This window comes from Chiloscyllium punctatum, chromosome 2, assembly GCF_047496795.1.
Source record: "Chiloscyllium punctatum isolate Juve2018m chromosome 2, sChiPun1.3, whole genome shotgun sequence".
NCBI classification, from domain to species: Eukaryota; Metazoa; Chordata; class Chondrichthyes; order Orectolobiformes; family Hemiscylliidae; genus Chiloscyllium; species Chiloscyllium punctatum.
Genome location: NC_092740.1, coordinates 113579711 through 113606492, shown reverse-complemented (window position 1 = coordinate 113606492; position 26782 = coordinate 113579711). Strand labels below are relative to the sequence as shown.

General features: G+C 40.6%; 1 protein-coding gene across 1 annotated transcript in view; it reads left to right on the top strand.

The window, feature by feature from the left end:
- The window catches only part of ric1 (RIC1 homolog, RAB6A GEF complex partner 1), a 207380-nt gene that overhangs the window by 120654 nt on the left and 59944 nt on the right, over positions 1–26782 (top strand). The window contains exons 6-14 of the mRNA XM_072587420.1: positions 3837–3970; positions 5825–5916; positions 12311–12399; positions 13516–13660; positions 16287–16335; positions 19048–19197; positions 20866–21069; positions 23681–23719; positions 23812–23922. Of these exons, the coding sequence (XP_072443521.1) occupies positions 3837–3970; positions 5825–5916; positions 12311–12399; positions 13516–13660; positions 16287–16335; positions 19048–19197; positions 20866–21069; positions 23681–23719; positions 23812–23922 (1013 nt within the window). The remainder of the gene's footprint in view (positions 1–3836; positions 3971–5824; positions 5917–12310; positions 12400–13515; positions 13661–16286; positions 16336–19047; positions 19198–20865; positions 21070–23680; positions 23720–23811; positions 23923–26782) is intronic.

Genomic DNA, 26782 nt, shown 5'->3' with positions numbered 1-26782 from the left:
CATCCTTGTAAATATTTTCTGAAGCTTTTCAAGTTTCACAACTTCCTTCCTGTAGCAGGGAGACCAGAATTGAACGCAGTAGACCAAAAGTGCCCTAATTAATGTTCTGTACAGCCACAACATGGTCTCCCAAATCCTATACACAATGCATTGATCAACGAAGGCAAGTATACAAAACACCTTCACTATCCTGTTTACTGACATCTCTGCCTTCTTGGAACTATGAACTTGCATTCCTAGTTCTCTTCGTTCAGCAGCATTCCCCAGGACCTTACCATTAAGTGTATAAGCCCTGCCTTGATTTGCCTTTCCAAAATGCAGCAACTCACATTTATCTAAATTAAACTTCATCTGCCACTCATCAGTCTTCTGCACAGTATGCTCTGAGGTAATCTTTTTGGCCAAATTTGGTGTCATCTGTAAATATACTAACCATACCTCCTACATTCACATCCAAATCATTTATATAAATGACAAAAAGCAGTGGACCCAGCACTGACCCTTGTGGCACACCACTGGTCGCAAGCCTCCAGTCTGAAAAACAACACTGCAACACCACCCCCTATCTCAACAAGGGATAATTCAAACCTTGTTCACCTTAACCATATTTCTGTCAAGGTAATTATACCAAACTCACTTCCCTATTTAAGATACTAGTTATTCTCTTACAAATACACGTACATTCAAGTGAAGAGAGTTCAATTTTTTTTAAAGCCACTGTTCTTAGCATGGAGCTTTTTTGTTGTACTGCAGCCCTTCCTTTCTCACTTTGCTCATTTTTACTCAAATTGCTCCACTGCTGTTTTGCCTTGATTTCTCTCTCTAGGTTTTGAAGACTCTCTTTATTTGACTCATTTGCCTGTTCTCTCTCAACTTATTCTTACAGTCAAGTGTAGTTACTTACGTGCGTCCCAAACTTTGTATCATCTGGATATTACCCCATCCAGTTTGTGCAGCAAGAGCTGATCTAAGAAGTGCCTCAAATATACAAGAGAACTGTATTCTAACAGTAGAAAGAAGAGCCGCCTTTGAAAGTTTGGGACAATTAGCTAATAAATAAGCAAGCTTTTATTTAGAAAATTATTAAGATATATCTTGTTATTTTCCATAACCAAAGCTTACAAAAAATGAATATTCTTGCTGAAAATAGTGCATCATCCATTTTTTTACTGTAAAATAAATGAGGTAATAGTTTGAAACAACGCAATAAAGTGGTATTTACTTCCTTCATGATTTTTTAAAATAGTATTTCTAATTATACTGTTTCTGCAGTTGGTATGGAGCTTTTGTTTACAAAACTAAAACAAAACAAGAAACTGTGGATACTCGAGATCTGAAACAAACAGAATGAAAAATAGCTGGTGAAACTCTACAGATCTGGCAGCATCTGTGGAGAAAAAACAGAATTAAATGCAATGACCCTTCTTCAGAACTGGAAGCAGCTTAGAAAGAGTGGTATTTATGCTGGTTATGGGGATGGAGGGGCAAAAGGAATGAGCAGATAAGTAGAGACAGCCCAAATGGACAGAGGAAAGTGGGTAGGCAGACAGATTGTTAGTAAGCCAGGGACAACGAGTCAAAGCAACCTGATTCATTGTCACCACATTCATAAACATTCACTCCCTCCACCACCGATACTCAGTAAATGGAGTGTGTACTATCTACAAAATGCACTGCAGAAATTCACCAAAGATCCTTAGATGACAGCTTCCAACCCCACGACCACTTCTGTCTCAAAGCACAACAGTAGCAGGTATATGGGAACACCACCACTTGGAAGTTCCCGTCCAAGCCACTCCCATCCTGACTTGGAAATATCTTGCTGTTTCATCGCTTTTGGTGGGTCAAAATCCTATTATTCCTTTCCTAACATTATGAGTCCACTCACAGCATGTGGACTGCAATGGTTCAAGGCGGCAGTCACTATCACCTTCTCAAGGGCAACTAGGGATGGGCAATAAATACTGGCCAGCCAGCAATGCCCATGCCTCACACCTATATATTTGCAAAGCTAGAAAGGTGATAATGCAGTCTATGGATAGTTAAAAATGTATTGACTCTGCTATCTACCCCACAATCCAAGTCCTGCCATGAAATGGGTTGCTTCACTGAATGTAATGTCATTAGTTGAAGTTTATTTCCAATTCCTAATTTGAGAAGGTGGTTGTGATCTACATTCTTGACAACTATGTTAAAAATGAACTAAATTGCTGTAAGTGTAGAGTCATATATAAGGTAGACCAAGTAAGAACAACTGATTTGTTTCCCTAAAGGACTTCAGCAAACTGGTTTTTTTTTGCAACCATTCTGGAAATTTCATGATCACAGTGTAGCATCTCATTCCAGATTTATTTAACAAACTAAATTTACATTCCCAAAATGCCATGTTAGCATTTGAAATTTTCTTTTTAATCCGAGGCTCTTGTGTTATTAGACCAAGAACAGCAGGTATTTCTTTGGTTGCAGTTCTGAGTTGCAGTATCTCAAGCATGTTATCCTCCAACTAGATATTCATTGCAGAAGCATGCAGACTATACAAAATCCACATAGGTGAGGGGTGGGATGTCAGAGAAAAGTATTCTTCTCAAAGTTCCAAAAATTATTGCATCTTTAGACAGGCTCAACTTCTCCAATCTCACTTCATTTGTACTGTCCAGGTTTGCCAGAAATATTAACCTTAAGTTGTCACATTCCACTACACTCTGCTATTCTCCTAACCAATGCTGCCTACTAAATCTGGGATTACCAAATTCGCCTGCTTGGCCTTACTTATTGCATTTAAAATTGCCATGTCAAAGGAAAGCTAATGCAAGCTTACTAAGCAAAAGCATGCTAATGAAAATCATTTCACCATTTTAAATAAATGTCATAAAGATGGGTAAAATTTCTAACCAGCATATTTATTTTAATAACCTATTAAATACCTGGAATCTAATTAGCCCAAAAAAATGTTTTGTCTCCATACAATTCTTTCCACTGCCTTCCTTCACGTTACTTCCCTTTCCTCATCTTGCGGCATGTGAGAGGGATATGGCAGGAGTGACCAACTCACGAGAGGAAATCTACATAGGAGCCAGGAGAAGGTGATGCTAAGTGAGAAGGAGCGAGGTGGTCAAGAAAGGCAGCAAGTGAATTGGTGTGTTGTTGGAGTATGATAGGTTGAACATATGCACTTAGAATACACTTGGTGCATTTGCAGTAACTGCATAAAATCAGTAATGGTGACAGTGCTAGTCTTGTATATTCTGTTATTACAAACGGCATTAAAACAAAAAAATGCCTCTTGCACTTTCAACAAGGTATATCTGTATTTCAAGTTTTTACTTTATTAGTATTGGTTGTTCCAACACATTAATGAAAATATTCTGAAGTGTCTAACTTTGCTCAAATGCAAACATTAAGCGAGTATGGACTCCAGAACCTATTATCTTGTCAAGTCATTTGACAGAACTTGTTCATGCTGTTTTCACTGTGCTGCTGAAAAGATTTCAGCATGGTGACATGAACTAAAGCACAGAGTTTCAAGATTTGTTAAATGAGCAGTCCAGATATTATGTCATTTAATCAAAGATTCCTAATTTCTGTATTACATTCATGGAGAATTGATTGTATATTGCACGACTCGGTGTGGAAATTTAATGTTTTTAAAATGTGAGTTTATTTATATACGCATAATGCAGTATTAATCAGCTTGCAATTGATCCAACACACGCAAACAATTCCTTAGCTAATTCAAAATGTATGGTGTACAACAGATACAAAGCTAGTTGTTGGATGCTTGAAAATTCTGGAATGAATTGTACAGAGTGCTATGGTGTTCTGTTTTTTGTTGACAGGTCCTTCATTAGATTTTGAATCTGTACATATTCAAGATATGGAATATGGTTCAACCCTTGATGGTTTTGCTGTGGTTTTTGATGATGGTCGGATTGGTTTCGTTACTCCTGTGTCCAGTAAACTTACAGCTGAGGTAAATGCATTTTAGTTGTAATGTTATTCACACAGTGTAATAAATTTGAAAGCATTTTGTCTGTGTTAATTGATATTTCAGTTGATTATTTGATGTAAGTTTTGGAAACTAAATTTGAGATTTTGAAATATAGAGCCAAGCTTTTTTTCTTTTGTTATGATCAAATGTGTCATGAAACAATGCATCCTTGCTCTTTATCGCATATACGGTTCCTTTACTGAGAAAGTGGTTTCACTGCTACTAAATTTCCAGTTTTGCTGTGTGACCAATATTGGGTGGTGACTGAGGAGTTATACCATAGGTTAGGATACACTCTCTGTACTAAGCAATGGTATCTCTGCTTTAACACCTCTCATTTATAACATTACTGAAATACATCCTTCCTTATATGGGGAATGTAGGTGCAGCACCACATTCCAGTTCAAATCCCTGAAGAAAAGTGGAGGCTGATGACTACAGTTTTTCAATTAAAGTGTAATTCTGAGCATGAATGCTATTAGCTTCAACGCTTTTTTTATGCTTTTGTTTTAAAGATGTGCAAAAGCAATAGCAGTTTCTTAAAATCTTAAAGTGCAGTCTTGATATATTGCCTTCATATCTCATTGCTTGAAATTATGTTGTTCAATCTCAAAGTTGATCACATTGACTTCAGCGACTTTGCTAGCCTGTCGACAAGTTGCCCCTGAGCTTGATACTTTAGTTAGCAACGCCATTGGATTGTAGTGGGCAGTGGAAAAATTAATGCTGTAGTTATGTCAAAAATGGAAGGTTTTCTTCAGAAATAGGAAACTAAAGCTTAATGTTAGGAAATAGAGCTTGCTTTGAATCTAATAATGTATTATTTTGTAGGTGACATTTAGTTAAATGGTTACAGAAAAATCACTTTACACAATCACAGTTACAAATGGTTTTCATGGAAGTGTTTGTAGAACAGCATACTGGTAGCTGAAGCTAAATTTTGAAAATTTAATGTTTAAAACGCTTTTGTGTGACATAGAACAGAGGTGGGGTGGATTCGGGATAAAATCATCAATGATATCTGGATATATGAAAGACTGGTGTGTGATGATTAGAAGTACATACATTTAATTCTCTCAAGACTTCTTGTTTATTACTTGTTTTCATGTTGTCACAATTCAGGAACACTTCTATGGCCTTGAGGTCTAAGGTGTAACAGTAACAGCTCTTACTTTTAATAGATGATTCTAAAACCTGTTGTCCTTGCCCCCTACCATTAGTGAGACTGTGATTAAAATGGCCCAACTCTCCCTGATGTGTACTTTTTACAAAAACCTGTGCTATATCCTGTAACCATGAGGTTGACTGTTGAGTTGACATTTTATTTTCACGTGTATATCTATATCTGACTGTTATTGCTCTTGATGCTGTTAATGAATAGTCTTTCAGACTAATGAGAATGTTGTCCAAAAATCTAGAATATAATGACAATTGTCAGATTGAATAAGTATCCTCCAGAGCAGGCTGATGTTTCAAAGCAGATTTGTGTACTTTATTATTGGAGGTTGTAATTGTGCAACCCGAGTAAGAATGTCAGAGCTGTTATGAACAGGGCTGAAAATGTGTTGCTGGAAAAGCGCAGCAGGTCAGGCAGCATCCAAGGAACAGGAGAATCGACGTTTCGGGCATCAGCCCTTCTTCAGGAATCTTCAGGGCTGATGCCCGAAATGTCGATTCTCCTGTTCCTTGGATGCTGCCTGACCTGCGCTTTTCCAGCAACACATGTTCAGCTCTGATCTCCAGCATCTGCAGTCCTCACTCTCTCCTGTTATGAACAGGGACTTGTGATATGTTCCATGTATTGTAATTGTGTAAAATTATAATCTATCTTTTCAGAACTTGCATGGTGTTTGGGCACAAGAAATAACCGATGGTACTTGTGTGGCTGTAAACAACAAGTACAAATTAATGGCCTTTGGGTGTGCCAAGTAAGTGGACTTCATCTTGTAGACATTAAAGTTTAAACTTCATGAAACAGGTCCAAAGAAACAGTGTCAAGGTTTTAAGTAATTATGGTATTTTGAGAATTGTGAAAGAATTTCAAAGAACAGTTGTAAAAAAAATTGTCTTTACTATTTGACAAATTTGTCATAGTGAAGAACTTGGTGTGATATGATATGTCCAAATTAGTCAGAGACATTTGACAAAAATCCACATGAAATGTACAATCCCTCTCCAGAATTTCTACTGTCAACTTACATTCAGTTTCTAAATCTATGTTTGTTAAATGTGCAGATGATCCCAACCTATAAGCAATTAGTGAAATCATTGTCCTTTTCAGAAATTTCAGACATGTGTTGGCAAATATATATTAGAAGAAAAAATGGTAAGTTTACTACAAACTAATATAAAATACAACTACAGAGGAAAGAAAATAGCTGCTGGAAAAGTTGTTTAAATTGTTTGAAATTAATTTGGAAGAGATGTCAAGAATGGAAGCTAATTTAACTCCAAGCTGGTTCTGACATTGTCAGATCATATTTGATCTGTCCCTCAACTACTTTTACTTGATTTTGTTCATCACTTGATATATTGATCTAAAAATATTATCAATCTCAGTCTTGATTACATCCACATCTACAATTTTGAGGACAAAGTTTGAGTTAGATTAGTCTTTCTATGAAAAGGTACTCAGTGCTTTCATTTCCACTAGTTTACCTATGATTTTAAAGATTATACCCTTATTTTAGATTTCCCCTTTGGAGAATATAGTTGACTTGTGTATTTTAAATCGAAGATATCTCATGTCCATCATGTCCCAACCAATGTTAAGGATATCTGTTTGCACATAATCTCTAAAGCCTTCTGAAAGTCCACATGCACAATATTTATGTGCACATTCTGATGAGCCAATGTCAAAAAAATCTTTGAAGTTAGTTAGATATGACCTACCTTAACATTTCTTTGGTCAGTGTATACTTACCCAAATACTCAGTGACATTTTTAACAATTGTGATCTTACTGGGTGGTGCAATCAACATGTTTAACCAATATATTTTTTAATTCACTCGTGGGAAGAGGGCATCATGTGCTGCCCAGTGTTTATTGCTCATTCCTAGTTGCCCTTGAGAAGGTGTAGTGAGCTGCCGCCTTGAGTCACTATGGACCCTGTGCTACAGGTAGACCTGTAATGCTATTAGGGAGGGAGTTAGAGGAGTAACCAAAAGAATCTAGAACTATACAACTGAAATAATGAAGTGAAAATCATAATCTCATGACAATATAATGTTTTTAGTTGTCTAAATACTGTTAATTTCTGGTCATCAAGGCGGAAAGGAGACCTTCTGTAAGCTCATGTTGGTCTTCCCAGAGAGTGAGTCTCAGAAATTGTTTATGGAAAAACAAGAAATGGCAGAGGTTTTGAACAGATATTTTGTGTCTGTGTGCACAGCAGAAGCAAACCTTTCAAAGCTAAATGAAAATTGAGAGGGTATAGGGAGGGATGAACTAAAAAAAAATCATCACTAGGGAAAAGGTACTAGGAAAACTATTGAACTTAAAAGCTGGCAAACCCTAGGACTGATGATCTGCGTTCTCGGGTCTTAAAAGGCAGCTCAGATATTGGGTGTATTGGTTATAATCCTCCAAAATTACTCAGGTTCTGGAAGGGTGCGGTGGATTGGAAAGCAGCAAATGTTAAAGATGCCCTCCAACGCACCTCGTCCACATCCCGCACCTCCGCCCTCAGACCCCACCCCTCCAACTGTAACAAAGACAGAATGCCCCTGGTGCTCACCTTCCACCCTACCAACCTTCGCATAAACCAAATCATCCGCAGACATTTCCGCCACCTCCAAAAAGACTCCACCACCAGGGATATATTTCCCTCCCCACCCCTTTCCGCCTTCCGCAAAGACCGTTCCCTCAGTGACTACCTGGTCAGGTCCACGGCCCCCCCCCCGCCCCCCACCTACAACCCACCCTCCCATCCTGGCACCTTCCCCTCCACCGCAGGAACTGTAAAGCCTGTGCCCACACCTCCTCCATCACCTCTATCCAAGGCCCTAAAGGAGCCTTCCACATCCATCAAAGTTTTACCTGCACATCCACTAATATCATTTATTGTATCCGTTGCTCCCGATGCAGTCTCCTCTACATTTGGGAGGCTGGGTGCCTCCTAACAGAGCGCTTTAGGGAACATCTCCGGGACACCCGCACCAATCAACCACACCGCCCGTGGCCCAACTTTTCAACTTTGCCGAGGACATGGAGATCCTGGGCCTCCTTCGCCGCCGCTCCCTCACCACCAGACGCCTGGAGGAAGAACGCCTCATCTTCCGCCTCGGAACACTTCAACCCCAGGGCATCAATGTGGACTTCAACAGTTTCCTCATTTTCCCCTTCCCCCACCTCACCCTAGTTCCAAACTTCCAGCTCAGCACTGTCCCCATGACTAGTCCAGACTTGTCCTACCTGTCTATCTCCTTTTCCACCTATCCACTCCACCCTCTCCTCCCTGACCTATCACCTTCATCCCCTCCCCCACTCACCTATTGTACTCTATGCTACTCTCTCCCCACCCCCACCCTCCTCTAGCTTATCTCTCAACGCTTCAGGCTCTCTGCCTTTATTCCTGATGAAGGGCTTTTGCCCGAAACGTCAATTTCGCTGCTCCTTGGATGCTGCCTGAACTGCTGTGCTCTTCCAGCACCACTAATGAGAGGTGCTTATGATAGATTGCTGGGAAAGATGGATTGGATTGGTGGGAAGCAAGATGGACAGGTAGGTCAGGTCAGGAGGGTAGTGCCGAGTTGGAAGGTTGATCTATGACTTGGTGGGGAGATATGGAAACTGGTGAAGCCCATGCTGTAGGGCCCTGAAGCGGAAGATGAGGCATTCTTCCTCTAGTTGGTGGGTGGCTTGGATTTGGCAGTGAAGGAGGGCCAGAACTTGTATGTTCCTGGGGGAGTGTGAGGAGGATTTGAAGTGGTTGGCCACAAAGCCATGGGGTCGTTTGGTGTGTGTGGACCAGAGATGTTCCCTGAACCGTTCTGCAAGTTGGCGCTCGGTCTCCCCAGTATAGAGGAGACCACATCGAGAACAGTGGTTGCATTAAAAGAGCTGGAAGGATGTGCAGGAAAATCTCTGCCAGTTTTGAAATGATCATTGAGGACTTTGATTGGAGGTGAGGGGGGAGGTTTGGGCGCAGGTGCGGCAACATGGAATGTGCCAGGTGTAGAGGATGAGTTGGCGGGTTGTGTGGACTTCAGTCTCACCATCAAACCAGCTGACAAGGGGAGCGCACTGGTAGTTAGGCACACTGACCTCTACCTCGCCAAAGCCAGATGCCAACTCACTGACATCTCTTCCTACCACCCCGCAACCACGACCCCACCTATCATCACCAAACAATCATCTCCCAAACTATCCACAACCTCATCACCTCTTAATTCCCCAACCCACACCGCATGGTTCTACCTCTTACACAAAACTCTCAAACCTAACTGCCCCGGTCGACCAATTGTCTCCACCTGCTCCTGCCACACCAATCTGATCCCCTCAAATCTCAACTCTGTCTTATCCCCCTTGATCCGGGAATTCCCCACATTCATCCGGGACTCCATCCACGGCCTCCACCACTTTGATTCCCCAGCCCCAACACCCCATCTTCACCATGATATCCAGACCCTATACACCTCCGTCTGCCATGATGAAGGCCGAAAAGTTCTGTTTCTTCCTCTCCCGCGACCCAACCAGTCCCCCTCCTCCACACTCTGATTCAGTCAGCGGAACTGGTCCTCACCCTCAATACCTTCTTCGAATTCTCCCACTTCCTACAGACAAGAGGGGTTATGGGCACCCTCATGTGTCCGAGTTATGATGGCTTCTTTGTAGGATATGTGGAATGGTCCCTCTTTTGTAGCTACACTGGCACCACACCCCACCTTTTCCTCTGATACATTGATGACTATATCAGCACCCAAACAGTTAATCAACTTCCTTCCACCTTGACAGAGTTAACGTGGGTCATCTCTTGACACCACTCTCCCCTTCCTGGACTTCTCTGTCTCTGGCTCAACATAGACATCTATTTCAAACTCGCCGACTCCGACAGCTACCTCCCCACATCCAACCGGTTAAAAATGCGATTCCTTACTCCCAATTCCTCCATCTCCACTGTATCTGCTCCCAGGAGGAGCAAGAAGCGGTTCCACTCCAGGATGTCCCAGATGTCCTCCTATTTCAAGGCCCGAAATTTCTCCCCTCATGTGATCAACAATGCCCGCTATCGTATCTCCTCTGCTCTTGAATCCCATCCGCCCAACCACAATGTGGAAAGAGCACCTCATCCTTCTATTCCACCCCACGAATCTCCTCAAAGTTCATTATCCTCCATCAGACCCCACCACCAAACATATTTTTCCCTCCCCATCCCATCCTTTCCATAGTGACCATTCCCTCCATGACTCCCTCGTCCCTCGTTAGGTACACATTCCCCACCATCCACCCTCTGCAGCTGGCACCTTCACCTGATGCTGCATGAGGTGCAAAACCTGCGCCCCCCCCCCAGGCTCTAAAGGATAATTCCAAGTCGGGCAGAGATTTTCCTGCATATCCTTCCACCTGTTTTATTGCATCCGTTGCTCTCGATGTGGTCCCTTTTACATCTGGGTGACTGAGCGCCAACTTGCAGAGCGGTTCAGGGAACAATTCTGGTCTGCACCAAGTAACCCCACCACCCTGTGGCAAACCATTTCAACATTCTCCCCCACCCCACCCCATACTCCCCCCAAAGACATGTGAATCCTGGCCCCCCTCCATTGCCAAATCAAAGCCAACCGCCAACTGGAGGAAGAACACCTCATCTCCTGCCTTGGGACCCTACAACCACATGGCATCAATATCGACTTCACTAGTTTCCATATCTCCCCACCCCCCCCATCTCATCCCAGATCCCCTCCCAACTCAGCACTGTCCTCTTGACCTGACCTACCCGTCCATCTTCCTACCCACTATTCTGTTCCACCTATCGCTATCCCAACTCACCCCCCTATTTATCTCTCAGCCCCCTTCCCCCTCCACATACCTGATGAAGGGCTTATGCCTGCAATGTTGACCGTTCTGCTCCTCATGCTGCCTGACCTGTTGTGTGCTTTTTCCAGCGCCATGCTTTTCGACTCTCCAGTATCTGCAGTCCTTATTTCCTCCTAGTGTTTGATGAGGTGTCTTGTCAAATTAATTTGCACAGAATAACAGCACATTATGTAGGGCAGAACACATTATCATGGACAAATGATGAGTTAACTAACAGGAAGTAGAGTAGGGGCATATGTTTTTTTAAAACTATAAACTATAGTTAAACTACAATCAGAACTATGGAATGCCAGAAGGATTTGTGCAGGGTTCTCAACAATCTATATTGATGATTTCGATGAGGGACCAAATGTACGCTAATTAAATTTGCTAATGACTCCAAATTAGTGATAAAAACAAGTTGTCAAAAAGAGAGACATGCATTCAAATGGGTGGGCAAAATTTAAACAGATGGATTATAAATGCAAATGTGTCTCTTTGGGCAGAAGAATAGAGAAGCAGTATTCTAAAGTGTAGAGAGATTGCAGGACTCTGGTGCATTGTGCTCTGGGTGAGTTGGTACACAAATCTCAAAATGCTAGTTTACAGATACAGCAAGTGATTAGGAAAGTGAATTGAATGTTGCCATTTATTGCGAGGCTGAATGAAAATTAATAGGGATGCTTTACTGCCGCTGTAACGGCACCCGTGAGACCACATTGGGAGTGCTCAATGTGCAATTTTAGGCTGTTCTTTATTTTAAAAAGTTTAATTTCAAGTATAATAACTTAAAAAGCAGTTCCAAGAAAGTGCACTTGAATCATACCTGGAATGAAAGGCTTATCTTGTGAAGTAAAGTTGAAAAGGGGATGTCGGACTGCATTGGAGTTTAGAAGTATGAAAGGTGATCTCTGAAATATAAGATATTGAGGGGACTAGATCATGTGAGCAGGCAGGAGCCATGTACCCTCTTATATTAGTTCAAGAATAAGATGTCCTTCTTTAAGACCCAGGTGAGATTTTTTTTCATTCATTTTTAGAGCATGAAATTCCCCACCACCCCCAAAAGATGGTGCAAGATTAGTTTTGAATGTAAGAAACAATTGTAAGCTGCCACAGGTGGGAATTGAGCATCTTTCTTGCCATCCTTGTCAATAATTATCTCACATCCTGCTAATACTGTAGGCTGATGATCAATGTCTTGTCCTCTATTTCCTGGTCTTAACGTTCATTATCTTGATAAATGAAAAATTTATATGTAAATGTTTCAAAGACTGTTGTTAACTGATTGTTTTTCTATTCTGCCAGTGGTTCAGTTTTAGTTTACACAATGGATACAACTACAGGAGCTATGCAGTTGTCCCACAAGTTGGAATTAACTCCTAAACATTACCCTGGTAGGTTTACGCTTTCATGACCCGTCTGTCCTTGCTGAAAGCTTTCATATTATAACCAGTCAATTTTGAAGAGCATTCACAACATTGTTGAACTGTGCACTCTTTAATTTTCACTTTAAGATTAATTTACATAAATTATCTTGCTGAAATGAGCATTATGGATGGGCACTAAATGCTGGCCTAGCCAGCGATGCCCTTATCCCATGAATGAATTTTTAAAAAGTGTGTTTTTTCTCTAAAACCGTCAATAAATGTGCATTTTAAATTGGCAAAAGGATCTAGATATTCCATGCATGTACCTGTGTGTGCTCTTCTAATTCTAGAACAAAAGTATTGGCCAACTTGGGTCATTGAAGGCAGTTTTGTAAAAATGTCATTGTTCTGCTGCAACTAAGGCATTCACAAAAGCTGGATCATGAGGTGACATTATCACCATTATCATTGTCTTCAGGCTAGCAGTGAGACCCATGATAGTTGCTATCACATGCAATTAGCAAACTTCAGTGAAAAACTGATGCAAAATGTTTAAACACTTATTCTGAAGTTGCAGTCCACTTTGCATTTCATTGTATTTGTTTCTCAGAATAGCATCTCACTATTGAGTGGTTTGAAATTGTATTTCAAAAATAAATATAAAAGTTTATCTTGCCACAAAGTTAAAAATGACCCTTCAACCTACATCCCTAGGTTACGATTAACTGATCATCACTGCTGGTGCAGCTGACTATAATGTTTTGTGTGTATAATCTAGGTTTAATTGTTTGAGTTATTCAGGAGTAAAATTTTATTATTTAACTTTTAACTTTTCCCTTTCTGTATCTTAATCTCCCTCCAACACCCCCCCCCCCCCCGCCCCCCCATTCTCTCCCTCTCTACACTCTCTCCTCCTACTCTCTCTACTCTCTCTACACCCCGCCGCCCCCCCACCATGGCTGTGTGCACCCTTTTCTCTCTCTCATTCCTCTGTCTTCTGTGCTGCTGGTATCTTCCCTGTGTCCCTTCCTCTGTTCCCCTCTCTATCTTCCCCTCTCCATCGCTCCACTATGTGGAGTATTTCACTAGATTTTCTAGAGCAAGATGTTAGTACTCATTCAGATTCTTCTTTATATTGAACAGATATTTGGAACAAGACTGGGGCAGTGAAACTAATCAGATGGTCACCTGATAGTAGTGTTGCTATGGTAACATGGGCTTGTGGAGGCTTATCCTTGTGGAGTGTTTTTGGTGCTCATCTATTTTGCACACTGGGTGGAGATTTTGCGTGAGTGTTCTCTTCCAAAATTCAAATTCTAATTCTGCGCGATTTTTGCATATATCCTGAAGTAAATGGGGACTATTTTAAAATGTCTTTTATAATATGTTTCAGGCTTCTAAGTTCATTTGGGTTATTGCTGGAGTTAAAGTTCAAATTGTCAAACTATTTTGAGTATGTATATTGACACGTGTACTTTTAATTATGTCAACTTCAAACTGAATTTTCCAGCCTGATTTTTGAAACCAAATGATTACTCCTGTAATATTGTTCATAGAATCCCTGTAATGTGGAAACAAGTCATTTGACCCAACAAATCCAAATGACCCTCAGAATATCCCACCCAGACCCATTCTCCTATCCCATTATTCTATATAAGGGTGGCACAGTGGCTCAGTGGTTGGCACTGCTGCCTCACAGCACCAGAGACCCAGGTTCAATTCCAGCCTGTTTCCACACTGTAGGGATTCTATATTTTCCCGTGACCAATGAACCTAACCTACATATCCCTGAACATTATGAGCAATTTAGCATGGCCAATTCATCTAACCTGCACATAGACCCATAAAGATGTACAGCACAGAAACAGACCCTTCATTCAACTCGTCCATGCCAACCAGGTATCTTAACCAAATTAGTCCCATTTGCTAGCACTTGGCCCATATCTCTCTAATCCCTTCCTAATCATTTGCCCATCCAGATGCCTTTTAAATGTTACAATTGTTCCACTTCCACCACTTCCTCTAGCAGCTCATTGCATTCACATACCACCCTCTGTGTGAAAACGTTGCCCAATAGGTCCCTTTTATATTGTTCTCCTCTTAGCCTAAACCTATACCATCATGTTCTGCACTTCCCCACTCCAGAGAAAAGACCCTGTCCATTTATCCTATGCACACCCTCATTATTTTATAAACCTTTATAAGGTCACCCCTCAGCCTCTGATGCTGCAAGGAAAATAGCCCCAGCCTATTCAGCCTCTCCCTAAGGCTCAAAATCCTCCAACCCTGGCAACATCCTTGTAAATCTTTTCTGATACATTTCAAGTTTCACAGCATCCTTCCGATAGGTAGGGGACCAGAATTACATGCAATATTCCAAAAATGGCCTAACCAATGTCGTATACAGCTGCAACATGACCACCTAATTCCTGTACTTGATGCTCTGACCAATAAAGGAAAGCATACCACCTTCACTCTCCTAAATACCCACAAATCTACTTTCAAGGAACTATGAACCTGCACTCCAAGGTCTCTTTGTTCAGCACCACTCCCTAGGATCTTACCATTAAGTGTGTAAGTCCTGCTCTGATTTGCTTTTCCAAAAAGCAACACCTCTCATTTTATCTAGATTAAATCTGCTGTTCCTCAACCCATTGGCTCATCTGATCAAGATCCCATTGTACTCTGAGGTAAGCTTCTTCACTGTTCACTGCACCTCCAATTTTGGTGTCATCTGCAAACTTAATAACTATACGTCCAATGTTCACATCCAAATAATTTATATAAATGATGAAAAGTAGTGGACCCAGCACTGATCCTTGTGGCACTCTACTGGTCACAGGCTTCTAGACTGAAAAACAACCCTCTATCACCACCCTCTGTCTTCTACCTTTGTGCCAGTTCTGTATCCAAATGGCTAGGTCTTCCTGTACTCCATGAGAGCTAAACATGCTCACCAGTCTATAATGAGGAACCATGTCGAATGCCTTACTGATGTCCATATAGATCACCTCCACCGCATTGCCCTCGTCAATCCTCTTTGTTACTACTTCAAAAAACTCAACTGAGTTTGTGTGGCATGATCTCCCATGCACAAAGCCATGCTGACTAACCCTAATAAAGTCTTTGGACTGTGGGAGGAAACCAGACACCCGGAGGAAACCCACGCCAACACAGGAAGAATGTGCAAATTCCACACAGACAGTCACCCAAGACTGAAATTGAACCAGGGTCCCTGGCGCTGTGAGGCAGCAGTGCTGCCCACTGAGCCACAGTGCCACTGGTTTTATGAAAGCACATGTTTTTAAATTTCTTTTAAAACTAAAAACTGTGCATTAACTGTTTACTGTGGTGTACTGTGCACACTGATTAATAGTTTGTTTCAATGATTATTGAGTGAATAGCCAGGCAGCAAGGGTATCCTTGAAAGGATTTTTTAAAAGGTGGGTTGGTAGAGAAATTTTTAATTTTGAAAAATGCAATGACATTTCATAAATAATGTCATGTTCACAGTTACATATTTCTTGAAAGTTTCTCTAGCAAAGGTCTTACGTTTTATTCTCAAACTGATGTTAATAAAAGAAATCCCTACAGCTAATTTAAGAAATAAATTTTATCTAATTATGTCAATGGCACATAACTATCTTTTCTGGAGGCAAAATTGTCCTGTGACTTAGAGCGTTCTTTGTCTTGTCAAGGTGGCTTTTCAAATTTTACACAAACGCCATCTGAAGTATTGTCAACCCTAGTTATTTGAATGTGGGAGGCAATGTGTTTTCATAAAACTGGAATCCATTCATTCAATTATGCATACTCCAAATATGGACAGTGGGATAGAAATGCCATGCTTTGCTACTGATAATTGATTAAGCTTATTACAATTAATTATTTCATTCTGTTGGTTTTATTTGAAGGCATTATTCTGATGGCACCAAAAAGGAACCTATGAAAATCAGCTCTATGGTGAGTCAGCTTCCAAGCAGTGGCAGAAACTGCAATCCAAATGTTGTTTTCCAATGTGATGGATATTAAGTAGAAATATAATTGTGTAGAAAATTTAGATCTTCATTTAAGTGAAATAGGTTCATCAGTTTGCTGCATTTAAACAAGGATAAACAAGTGAAGAGGATATTCAGACTGCCTAGTTCCACCTAGTTAAAAATCACACCACACCAGGTTATAGTCCAACAGGTTTAATTGGAAGCACACTAGCTTGATATTCTAACAGATGAAATACTTTACAGACAATCAATTCTTCAATGTATAATTTCAGTTACATCACACTGCCAATTTTTGCTATAAATTCTGTGTTACGATCGAGCCCTCCACAATCACCTGATGAAGGAGCAGTGCTTCCAATTAAACCTGTTGGACTATAACCTGGTGTTGTGTGATTTTTAATTTTGTACACCCCAGTCCAACACCGGCATCTCCAAATCATAGTTCCATCTAGTTGTGATGACCCAAACAGTATTACAATAATGTAGTTAATACTTGCCCTGTTGATGCTCTGAAACTACAAAGCTTTAAAAAGAGCTTCATTCTCTCAAAGGAAGCTTCAGGCCAATCCACATTCGACCACTTGTTCTGACGACGCTTCTCACATTTGGCAACTGACAAATTCTGCCACAGCAGAAAAGAGAATCCACAACATTCCAAAGAAATTCACAATATTAAAAATAACACACACAACTAATTCTTCAAAAAAAAACACTTTGTTGCTGTGCCTCCCATTGTTAACAGATCCTTAAAGAAATCCCAAGGTTCAGAATGTATTTTCACCAAAAACTAAGTTCTTCCTTCGCTATTCTCTGATGTGCGATGCTTTTTTGAAATCTGTCCATTATGGTATGAAATGTGTTGTTTACAAATGAAGTAAAAAAACAGGGCAATGATATTACCTTCTCACAACTTGAGTGACAGAATAACTATTTTGCATTCAAAGATGATGTCCCAGTGTTATACATTTGTAGTGAATGAATTCTTAGTGATGACATCAAGTCCAATCTCAACCACTACAAGGAAGAAGTCAAAACTATAAGGCATATTAATCTAGATGTCCCAGGCATGTTGCAGCTCAAGCTGCAATCAGCAATTTTGAGTTTTTGTTATTGTCTGAACTGTTTCTCCTTTTGACGGGAATATAGTTGGCAAACGTTGTGCCACTGTTTAAGAAGGGTGGTAAGGACAAGCCAGGGAACGATAGACCAGTGAGCCTGATGTCGGTGGTGGGCAGGTTGTTGGAGGGAATCCTGAGGGACAGGATTTACATGTATTTGGAAATGCATGGACTGATTAGGGATAGTCAACATGGCTTTGTGCGTGGGAAATCATGTCTCACAAACTTGGTTGAGTTTTTTGAAGAAGTAACAAAGAATTGATGAGGGCAGAGCAGTAGATGTGATCTATATGGACTTCAGTAAGGGGTTTGACAAGGTTCCCCATGGGAGACTGATTAGCAAGGTTAGATCTCATGGAATACAGGGAGAACTAGCCATTTGGATACAGAATTGGTTCAAAGGTAGAAGACAGAGGGTGGTGGTGGAGAATTGTTTTTCAGACTGGAGGTCTGTAACCAGTGGAGTGCCACAAGGATCGTGGGTCCTCTCCTTTTTGTCATTTACATAAGAGGTACAGTTAGTAAGTTTGCAGATGACACCAAAATTGGAGGTGTATTGGACAACGAAGAGGGTTACATCAGATTACAACAGGATCTTGACCAGATGGGTCAATGGGCTGAGAAGTGGCAGTTGGAGTTGAATTCAGATAACTGTACTTTGGGAAAGCAAATCTTAGCAGGACTTATACACTTAATGGTAAGGTCCTTGGGAGTGTTGCTGAACAAAGAGACCTTGGAAAGCAGGTTCATAGCTCCTTGAAAGTGGAGTCGCAAGTAGATAGGATAGTGAAGAAGGCATTTGGTATGCTTTCCTTTATTGGTCAGAGTATTGAGAACAGGAGTTGGAGGTCATGTTGCAGCTGTCCAGGGCATTGGCTAGGCCACTGTTGGAATATTGCGTGCAATTCTGGTCTCCTTCCTATCAGAAAGATGTTGTGAAATTTGAAAGGGTTCAGAAAAGATTTACAAGGATGTTGCCAGGGTTTGAGGATTTGAGCTATAGGGAGAGGTTGAGTAGGCTGGGGCTGTTTTCCCTGTAGCGTCGGAGGCTGAGGGTTGACCTTATAGAGGTTTACATAATTATGAGGGGCATGAATAGGATAAAAAGGCAAAGTCTTTTCCCTGGGGTGGGGGAGTCCAGAACTAAAAGGCATAGGTTTAGGGTGAGAGGGGAAAGATATAAAAGAGACCTAAGGGGCAACGTTTTCTCACAGAGGATGGTACGTGTATGGAATGAGCTGCCAGAGGAAGCGGTGGAGGCTGGTACAATTGCAATGTTTAAGAGGCATTTGGATGGGTGTATGAATAAGAAGGGTTTGGAGGGATATGGGCTGGGTGCTGGCAGGTGGGACTGATTGGGTTGGGATATCTGGTCAGCATGGACAGGTTGGACTGAAGGGTCTGTTTCCATGCTGTACATCTCTATGACGCTATCTAGCCATTGGCTGGAACAAAACAAGTAATACTTGCAGTTCCTTTTATATTTGGTGTCTAAGATAACTTGACTGTAGTTATTTACTGCCTTATAATTTGCTAAAGTTGCTTCTTATTTACAGAGTTGGGGTGCTGAAGGCTATCACCTTTGGGCCATTTCCAGTGATAGTACACAAGTGGGAAATGACTTGGAGAACAAAAATGTAGTACAGCAAGCAGAAATACTGCAGTTCCAATTCATCAAAAGTGCTTTAACAGTCAATCCCTGCATGGTAGGTTGGAAACTAAACCTTAAATCCTAACAAATTTTTATTTACTAACTGCGGACTAGTATTTCACACTTATTCTTCAATCTTCTGTTATTCCATTAGCAAGAAATTTGGGATTACAGACATAGAACCGTTCATGGCTTTACAATTTTGCTTTGTAAGCTCATTTACAGGAAGTTTAATATTGCTATTAAAGCCATCTAATATGGATTAGTTTGCAGATTAGGGGCTAGTTGTTTAAGTAATTATTATTTTTTTAATGCATAAACCATAGCAAAGAAATAGTATCAGCACCAATCTGAAGGAATGATTTTCAATTGTTACATGATCCTGATGTGAATTTTGAAATTTTTTGTATTTGATTTCCGATGTTGAATTTTAGCATTCTTCTCTTGAGAAATTGGAAATTATTTGTTCAGTCCCCACTTTACTACTTTCCCAATGTTGAAAGAGTTCTGCAAAATAAAATGTTTGATTCCATTTCTGCATGCACCTAAATGGTGCTTTGAGTCTACATTTTCTATTTTGTAAACCTAACGTTTGAATGGCGCTTCTGCATAAGATGACTGGAAAATGTATAGCTTGTATTTGTAGTTGATTTTAGCAATAATTATTCCTCACCACCTCATTGCTCTAATCTATTCATATTATGTTATGAGTTTTTGCATATAATTTGTTATATTTCTGGGCAAGTACAAAAATGCCATCATGTGGAAGGAATCTTAACACTTTAAGGACAGTGTAATAAATTAATGTACCAGTAGAAAAGAAATATTTCAAATCTTAAATAAAGTAGAAAATACTGGAGAAACATAGCCAAATCATCCATAATGAGAAAAGGTACAGAAACAGGGTTTTAATAAAACTTTTTTTTTAGCAATGTGTCACATTTTCTTTTTAGTAAGAGATGTGAGTGATGTGAATGGAGCCTTTTGACATCTGAGCCACGGAAGGTGTATTGATGGTTTAGGTGTCCAGAGTTCCCAAGTCAGAATACTGTCCTGCTTTGGAGAGTTTTGATGATCTTTGGTTTCCATTCCAAGGAAAGATCTCCTAATGATATCTGAACCTTTGTCTTCTGTTTAAAGATACCCATTGTATTTGCATTTGGAACAATTTTCCATTTTTTAAAAAGTAATAAATGTTTAGTTGTGAGCATTACTTGAATTATTTTGCAGTGGTAAAAAGTTTGTAAAGAAGGGGTCATGCCAAGAGCTGGATTCTTGCCTATGTGTCAATTTAATGAAGCTTGACACTTACTTTTCTACTGCTATTCACCAATTTAGTATTATTTATTTCTGTTGCTCTCAATGCATATATCTACCTGAAAGAGCCATAACCATCTTCCTTTCTCTATTTGCCTATATAAAGTCAGAGATATGTTATCCTTCAGTGTATACTTAGTTTAATGCTAACTGTTCGGATATGGAGGAAATGTACATTTCAGTTTTCATCTGTCATGGTTCTCTTCCATAAATCTTTCAATATTTGAAAATGTTCACTTGGTTTCAATTTTTTTTTAAAAATCTGTTTCAAGATTGAAATTTCATTTTTGCTCAAAGGATGTGAAGTGCGAATGTAAATTAGGAAAAATATTTTTATACATTTGGAAAAAATGTCTGCATGGAGACTTATGGCATTAAACAACTGTTACAATCTTCTTTCCACCAGAATAACCAGGAGCAAGTACTTCTTCAAGGAGAAGATCGACTGTATTTGAACTGTGGTGATGCGTTGCAAAATCAAAATTCAAGTACTGCAGCAGCAAATTCAGGCCATCAGCCAGTCAGGGAAAAGAATCCTCTGTATAATGACCTTCTAGTTCCTCAGGTTTTAAGCACTTTATTAGGACACAGGCACTGGCATGTTGTACAGGTGATGGTTTGTACTTTTACACGGCTACTTGCGTTTCTTTTACTTGTTAATAGCACTGCAAAATTTATTATTCAAGAGAGTCTATCAGTTTTAGATTTTAGTTGAAACCTAAGTCCTTTTTAAAAACAAAAATATTAAGAACCAGTATAGACAAGTGACTGAACACATTAAAAGGTTTAGCCATTTAAAAAAGATTCAACAACTGTATTTAGTTAGTGCTATGGTATGATATGATGTGATTGTTATAATTGTGCTTCTGTCATAAAGTGCCATTCGAAGTTGAACCTGTAAAACAGTTTTGACGAGGAGTACGATCTTCCTACCATGCCAGGCAACATCCTGGTAAACCTCCTCTGCACCCGTTCCAGTGCCTCCACATCCTTCCTATAGTATGGCGACCAAAACTGCACACAATACTCCAGATGCGGCCGCACCAGAGTCTTATACAACTGTAACATGACCTCAGGACTCCGGAACTCAATTCCTCTACCAATAAAAGCCAGTATGCCATATGCCTTCTTCACAGCACTATTTACCTGGGTGGCAACTTTCAAAGATCTGTGTACATGGACACCAAGATCCCTCTGCTCATCCACACTACCAAGTATCCAACCATTAGCCCAATACCCCATCTTTTTGTTACTCTTACCAAAGTGAATCACCTCACACTTAGCTACATTGAGCTCCATTTGCCACCTTTCTGCCCAGCTCTGCAGCTTATCTATATTCCCACTGTAACCTGACACATCCTTCCTCACTGTCAACAACTCCACCGACTTTCGTATCATCCGCAAACTTGCTCACCCAACCTTCTAGCCCCTCCTCCAGGTCATTTATAAAAATGACAAACAGCAATGGTCCCAAAACAGATCCTTGCGGAACACCGCTCGTAACTGCACTCCAAGATGAACCTTTACCACCAACTACTACCCTCTGTCTTCTTCCAGCCAGCCAATTTCTAATCCAAACCTCCAACTCACCCTCAATGCCATACCTCTGTATTTTTTGCAGTAGCCTACCATGGGGAACCTTATCAAACGCCTTACTAAAATCCATATACACCACATCTACCGCTTTCCCCTCGTCCACCACCTTAGTCACCTTCTCGAAGAATTCAATAAGGTTTTTTGAGACACGACCTGCCCTTCACAAAACCATGCTGACTATCCCTGATCACATCATTCCTATCCAGATGTTCATAAATCCTATCCCTTACAATTCTCTCTAAGACTTTGCCCACATCAGAAGTGAGACTCACCGGCCTATAGTTACTAGGGTTATCCATACTCCCCTTTTTGAACAAGGGAACCACATTTGCTATCCTCCAGTCTTCTGGCACTATTCCTGTAGACAACAAGGACATAAAAATCAAGGCCAATGGCTCTGCAATCTCCTCCCTTACTTCCCAGAGAATCCTGAGATAAATGCCATCAGGCCCAGGGGACTTATCTATTTTCACCCTTTCCAGAATTTCCAACACCTCTTCCCTACATACCTCAAAGCCGTCCATTCTAATTAATTGTGACTCAGTATTCACATCGGCAACAATGTCCTGTTCCTGAGTGAATACTGATGAAAAGTATTCATTCAGTATCTCCCCAATCTCTTCAGCCTCCACACACAACTTCCCACTGCTATCCTTGACTGGACCTATTCCTACCATAGTCATTCTTTTATTCCTGACATACCTATAGAAAGCCTTAGGGTTTTCCCTAATCCTACCAACTAAGGACTTTTCATGTCCCCTCCTTGCTGCTCTTAGCTCTCTCTTCAGAACCTTCCTGGCTACCTTATAACACTCAATCGCCCCAATTGAACCTTCACGCCTCATCTTTACATAGGCCGCCCTCTTCCATTTAACAAGGGATTCCAATTCCTTATTAAACCACAATTCCTTATTAAACCATTCTTGATAAGTCAACCCCTTCACCTCAAGAATTGATCTAGTAACTTTCTTTTGAATTCCCTTGAATGCTACTGCATCCATTTGTAAATGTGGGGACTAAATCCTATACCCTGTACTGTTGTAACAAGACTTTACTATTTTTAGAAGTTTAACCCCCAAACAGTGAAGGAAATGTTCTGTTTGTTAATTACTTAAGGCACTTGCATCATAACCTTTTGAGGTTCATGCATAAGAGTATCCAGATCTTTATGCTGTATCTTTTTTTTTTGGAATCTCTGTCTGTTTAAATAATCTACCTTTTGATTCTTCCTATCGAAGTGCACGAGCACTTTCTGCGATTAAATTCTATCTGACACATTTCTGCTCAAACTATTCATAGCCCCTTGCAGATTCCTAATGTCCTCATCGCAACATTATCTACCACCCATTTTTATGTCATCAGCAAATTTAGATGCCAACTTGGATGGAGCTGTTTAAAAAAAGCAAGTTTTAACCGGCACTGTTAATAAATCAGCAAAACCTACATGCCTTAAATACCGTGGTTACGTGTACCTCTTGATTACCGGGAATATTTGATCAGCCAGCACACTGCTAGTCCCTTAGGTGTCAGTTAATAAAAAGTTTGCTGTAGTACTAAATGCAGTTAAATGTCAAAACTACTTTTAAACCCCAAAGATTAAGTAACTTGTTTGTTTCCTTCTGTAGATCCATAGTACCTATCTAGAAAGTAACTGGCCAATAAAGGTGAGATTTTTTTTATCCCAGTAAGTAAATGTAAAATCATATAACTTCAAATGAATTCCTGAGATTTCATTCGTATTTTATTATTTCTTCAGTTTGCAGCAATAGACCAGCTGGGTCAGTGTGTTGCAGTAGCAGGCAAATATGGAATTGCGCACTATGCTTTGTTTACGAGGAAATGGAAGCTTTTTGGAAATATTACCCAGGTACGCTGTGAACTTAACTGGAATATTAGAATTACTGTTTAGTTATGTTAATGCTTTTTCCTTTGTCTTTTGATTTTCCTTCCCTCCCCTACAAGTATTATTTCAACCAGTGACTGTTTTTCATGAAATGAGTCTGCCTTTTGGTTGTCAGCCAGCAGTTTGACCATTGTCATAATACAGTTGAGTCCAAACTTGTCTCTGCCTGACATCTGCCTGCCTACAGGAACAAAGATCTTGGCAGACATGAACCCATTAATTCAGAAGCAATGAAGACCAGCTAAGAATGGGTAATTTAGTTTGGGATCAGACCTGAAATATTAACCGTTAACTCTTCTGATCTCAGTACTGATCAGTCATCCAAGGTAATGACAAGAGTTGATGTATGTATTTTTAAATGTTTCAGAAATTGTGTGTTCATTGTGGCAAGGAATTTTTTTTTTGGATTTCTTGCTTTATCATTCACGTCTAATGAAGTGCTCGTATGCAGAATAGAACCTTTCACTGTCTGCACTCTATTCTACAATTGTCATAGACAGCCCCTGACTACAATGAAATGTTGCTTTTCCATTTTCATTTTGAAGTAGTTCCACAGAGGCCAGTATCCAGTCACCAAGTCACCCTTTATTTATGAGTGGATGGTGCTTGGCACTGATCCAGCTCCCTCAGAGCCAGCTCTCACTCCTGTTCTATCTGTCAGGCTGTCTGATTAAACTAAATTTATAGTCCCAAATTAGAGAACAAATTAGAGTATTCTGAGGTCTACCTGACTGACCTCATTACAAACACAACATCCGCCCCCTTTTGAGTTTGAGGACATAGTCCATTTTTTTGTAGTTTGTCCTGGGGGGCGGTTGTAGCACCAGATTAGGTTCCTCCCACTCTGCCTCTGATACAGGCAGCATATAACGCACAGTAGGTGCCTCTTCCTCCTGGAGTGTCTTGGAAGAAATTCATTCTCTTCAGATGACAAAGTTATCAATGCGGCTACATCCACTGTGTCCATCTCAAATTCCGAGGTATTTTCAATGCTAGATAGAGGGGGAGAATCTGCAGTTCCGGAACAGTTGGAAAAGCTGTTGAGCCAGGTGAGTTTTACTACCACACCATTTGCGTGTTTGCAACTTTCATATGGTCCACTTGCTTGTTCAGGACCATCACACCTACCCTAACTTCATACATCACTAGATCTGACCTCAAGTTGACCATGTCTTTTACCCATGAAGGGCCATTTCCATGCTTCCTACACTAAACTTTATTCCCTGAAGTCAACTGTCTCTCATTTCTGAATGTACAAATTCCCTGCTGGTAAATAATGGCCCATTTTCTGTGACCAATACTTCTAGGAGTTCGTGTATCACAAAGATGCACGCAGTTTTTCTATCGTCGTCCCCATGTTTGATGAATGAACTCTCTGCACGTCCAGCCAGTTTGGGCATCTACTATAACTAAGAATGTTGAGCCCATGAAAGGACCTGCATTGTAAATGTGTAACCAAATCCAAGGATTTCCTGGTCAGCCCCTCGAATATGGGGGAGGTGCTGGTGATTTTTTTCCTTGTTTGCACTCTGGGCACTGCCCCATCAATGCAGCTGTGTCTGCATCTGCATCCAATCCTGGTCACTGGACATAACCTACCACCAACATCCTCATTTTGAAAACTCCTGGATAACCCTCATGGAGTTCAGCCAGTATCAGGCAGTGATGTTTGCTTGGGACAATCACTCTTGCTTCCCATAATAATGTGCTGTACTCTACTATGATTTGGTCTCTTGGGATCATTAAAAGATTTCAGTTCTGATTGTAGTTTCCCCAATCACCACCACCAGTTGTTTCAGTTTTGCCAGGATCAGATCCTTCTGCATCCAAAGTCTGATATTGTCAGTTGTGAATAGACGTGTGTCCAGAAAATTTAAAACCATTACAGACTCTTCCAGTGGCGGTACCACTGATGGTGTGTCTGCCAACAGGAGACAGCTCAATGCATCCACATTTGCTACTTGGCCTTCCTGGATGACGTTCCAACTTGTGCATTGAGAATTTGAGCCCTCTGCTGAATTCTGCCTGAACTGTGGATGGCACTACCTTATCATCCTTAGGTAGACCTAGGAAGGGTTTGTGGTGTGTTGTTGTTACAAAGTTACATCCGTAAAGGTATTGGTGGCACTTCTTGACTCCAAATGTGCTCGCCAAGCCTACCTTCTCTCTCTGGGCATCTTTATGCTCTGCTGGGCGTTCCACTCCATTGGGCCACCTATGCGCTAATACTACCCCAATGCCATACAGGGAGCATTGTATGTTGATACCATATCTCACTTGGGATCATAATGTGCCAACATCTTAGAAAATGATTGCTGTTTCTTTACTTCCCCGAAAGCTGTAGCTTGGCTACATGACCGTTTCCAAGGTTGATGCTTTTTTAAGAGTTAATGCAAAGGTGCCAGGATAGATGCCATGTTATGCATGAACTTTCTATAATAATTCACCATTCCAAGGAAAGTACTAAGCTCGAGTACAGACTGGGAGCCAGGGCACCTTTGATCATCTTCACTTTATCTACCGATCTTGTCAACTCTGTAGCTCAAGTAAGTGTTTTGGGGTACCTGAAACACTCATTTTTTCCCTTCTGAGGTGTATGCCCATCTGGGAGAAACGTTTAAGGATGAAGTCTGAGTTGTCTCAGTGCTCCTTATTGGTCTTCCCCATTATTAACACATCATCTAATAAATAGCGACGTGGAATAGACCTCGTAAAATGTTCCCCATCATGCGCTAAAAAATTGCACAAGCTGACGATACCCCAAATGGCAATCTTGTATATTGGTACGAACACTTTTGTGTATTAATTGTAGCATACTCTGGGA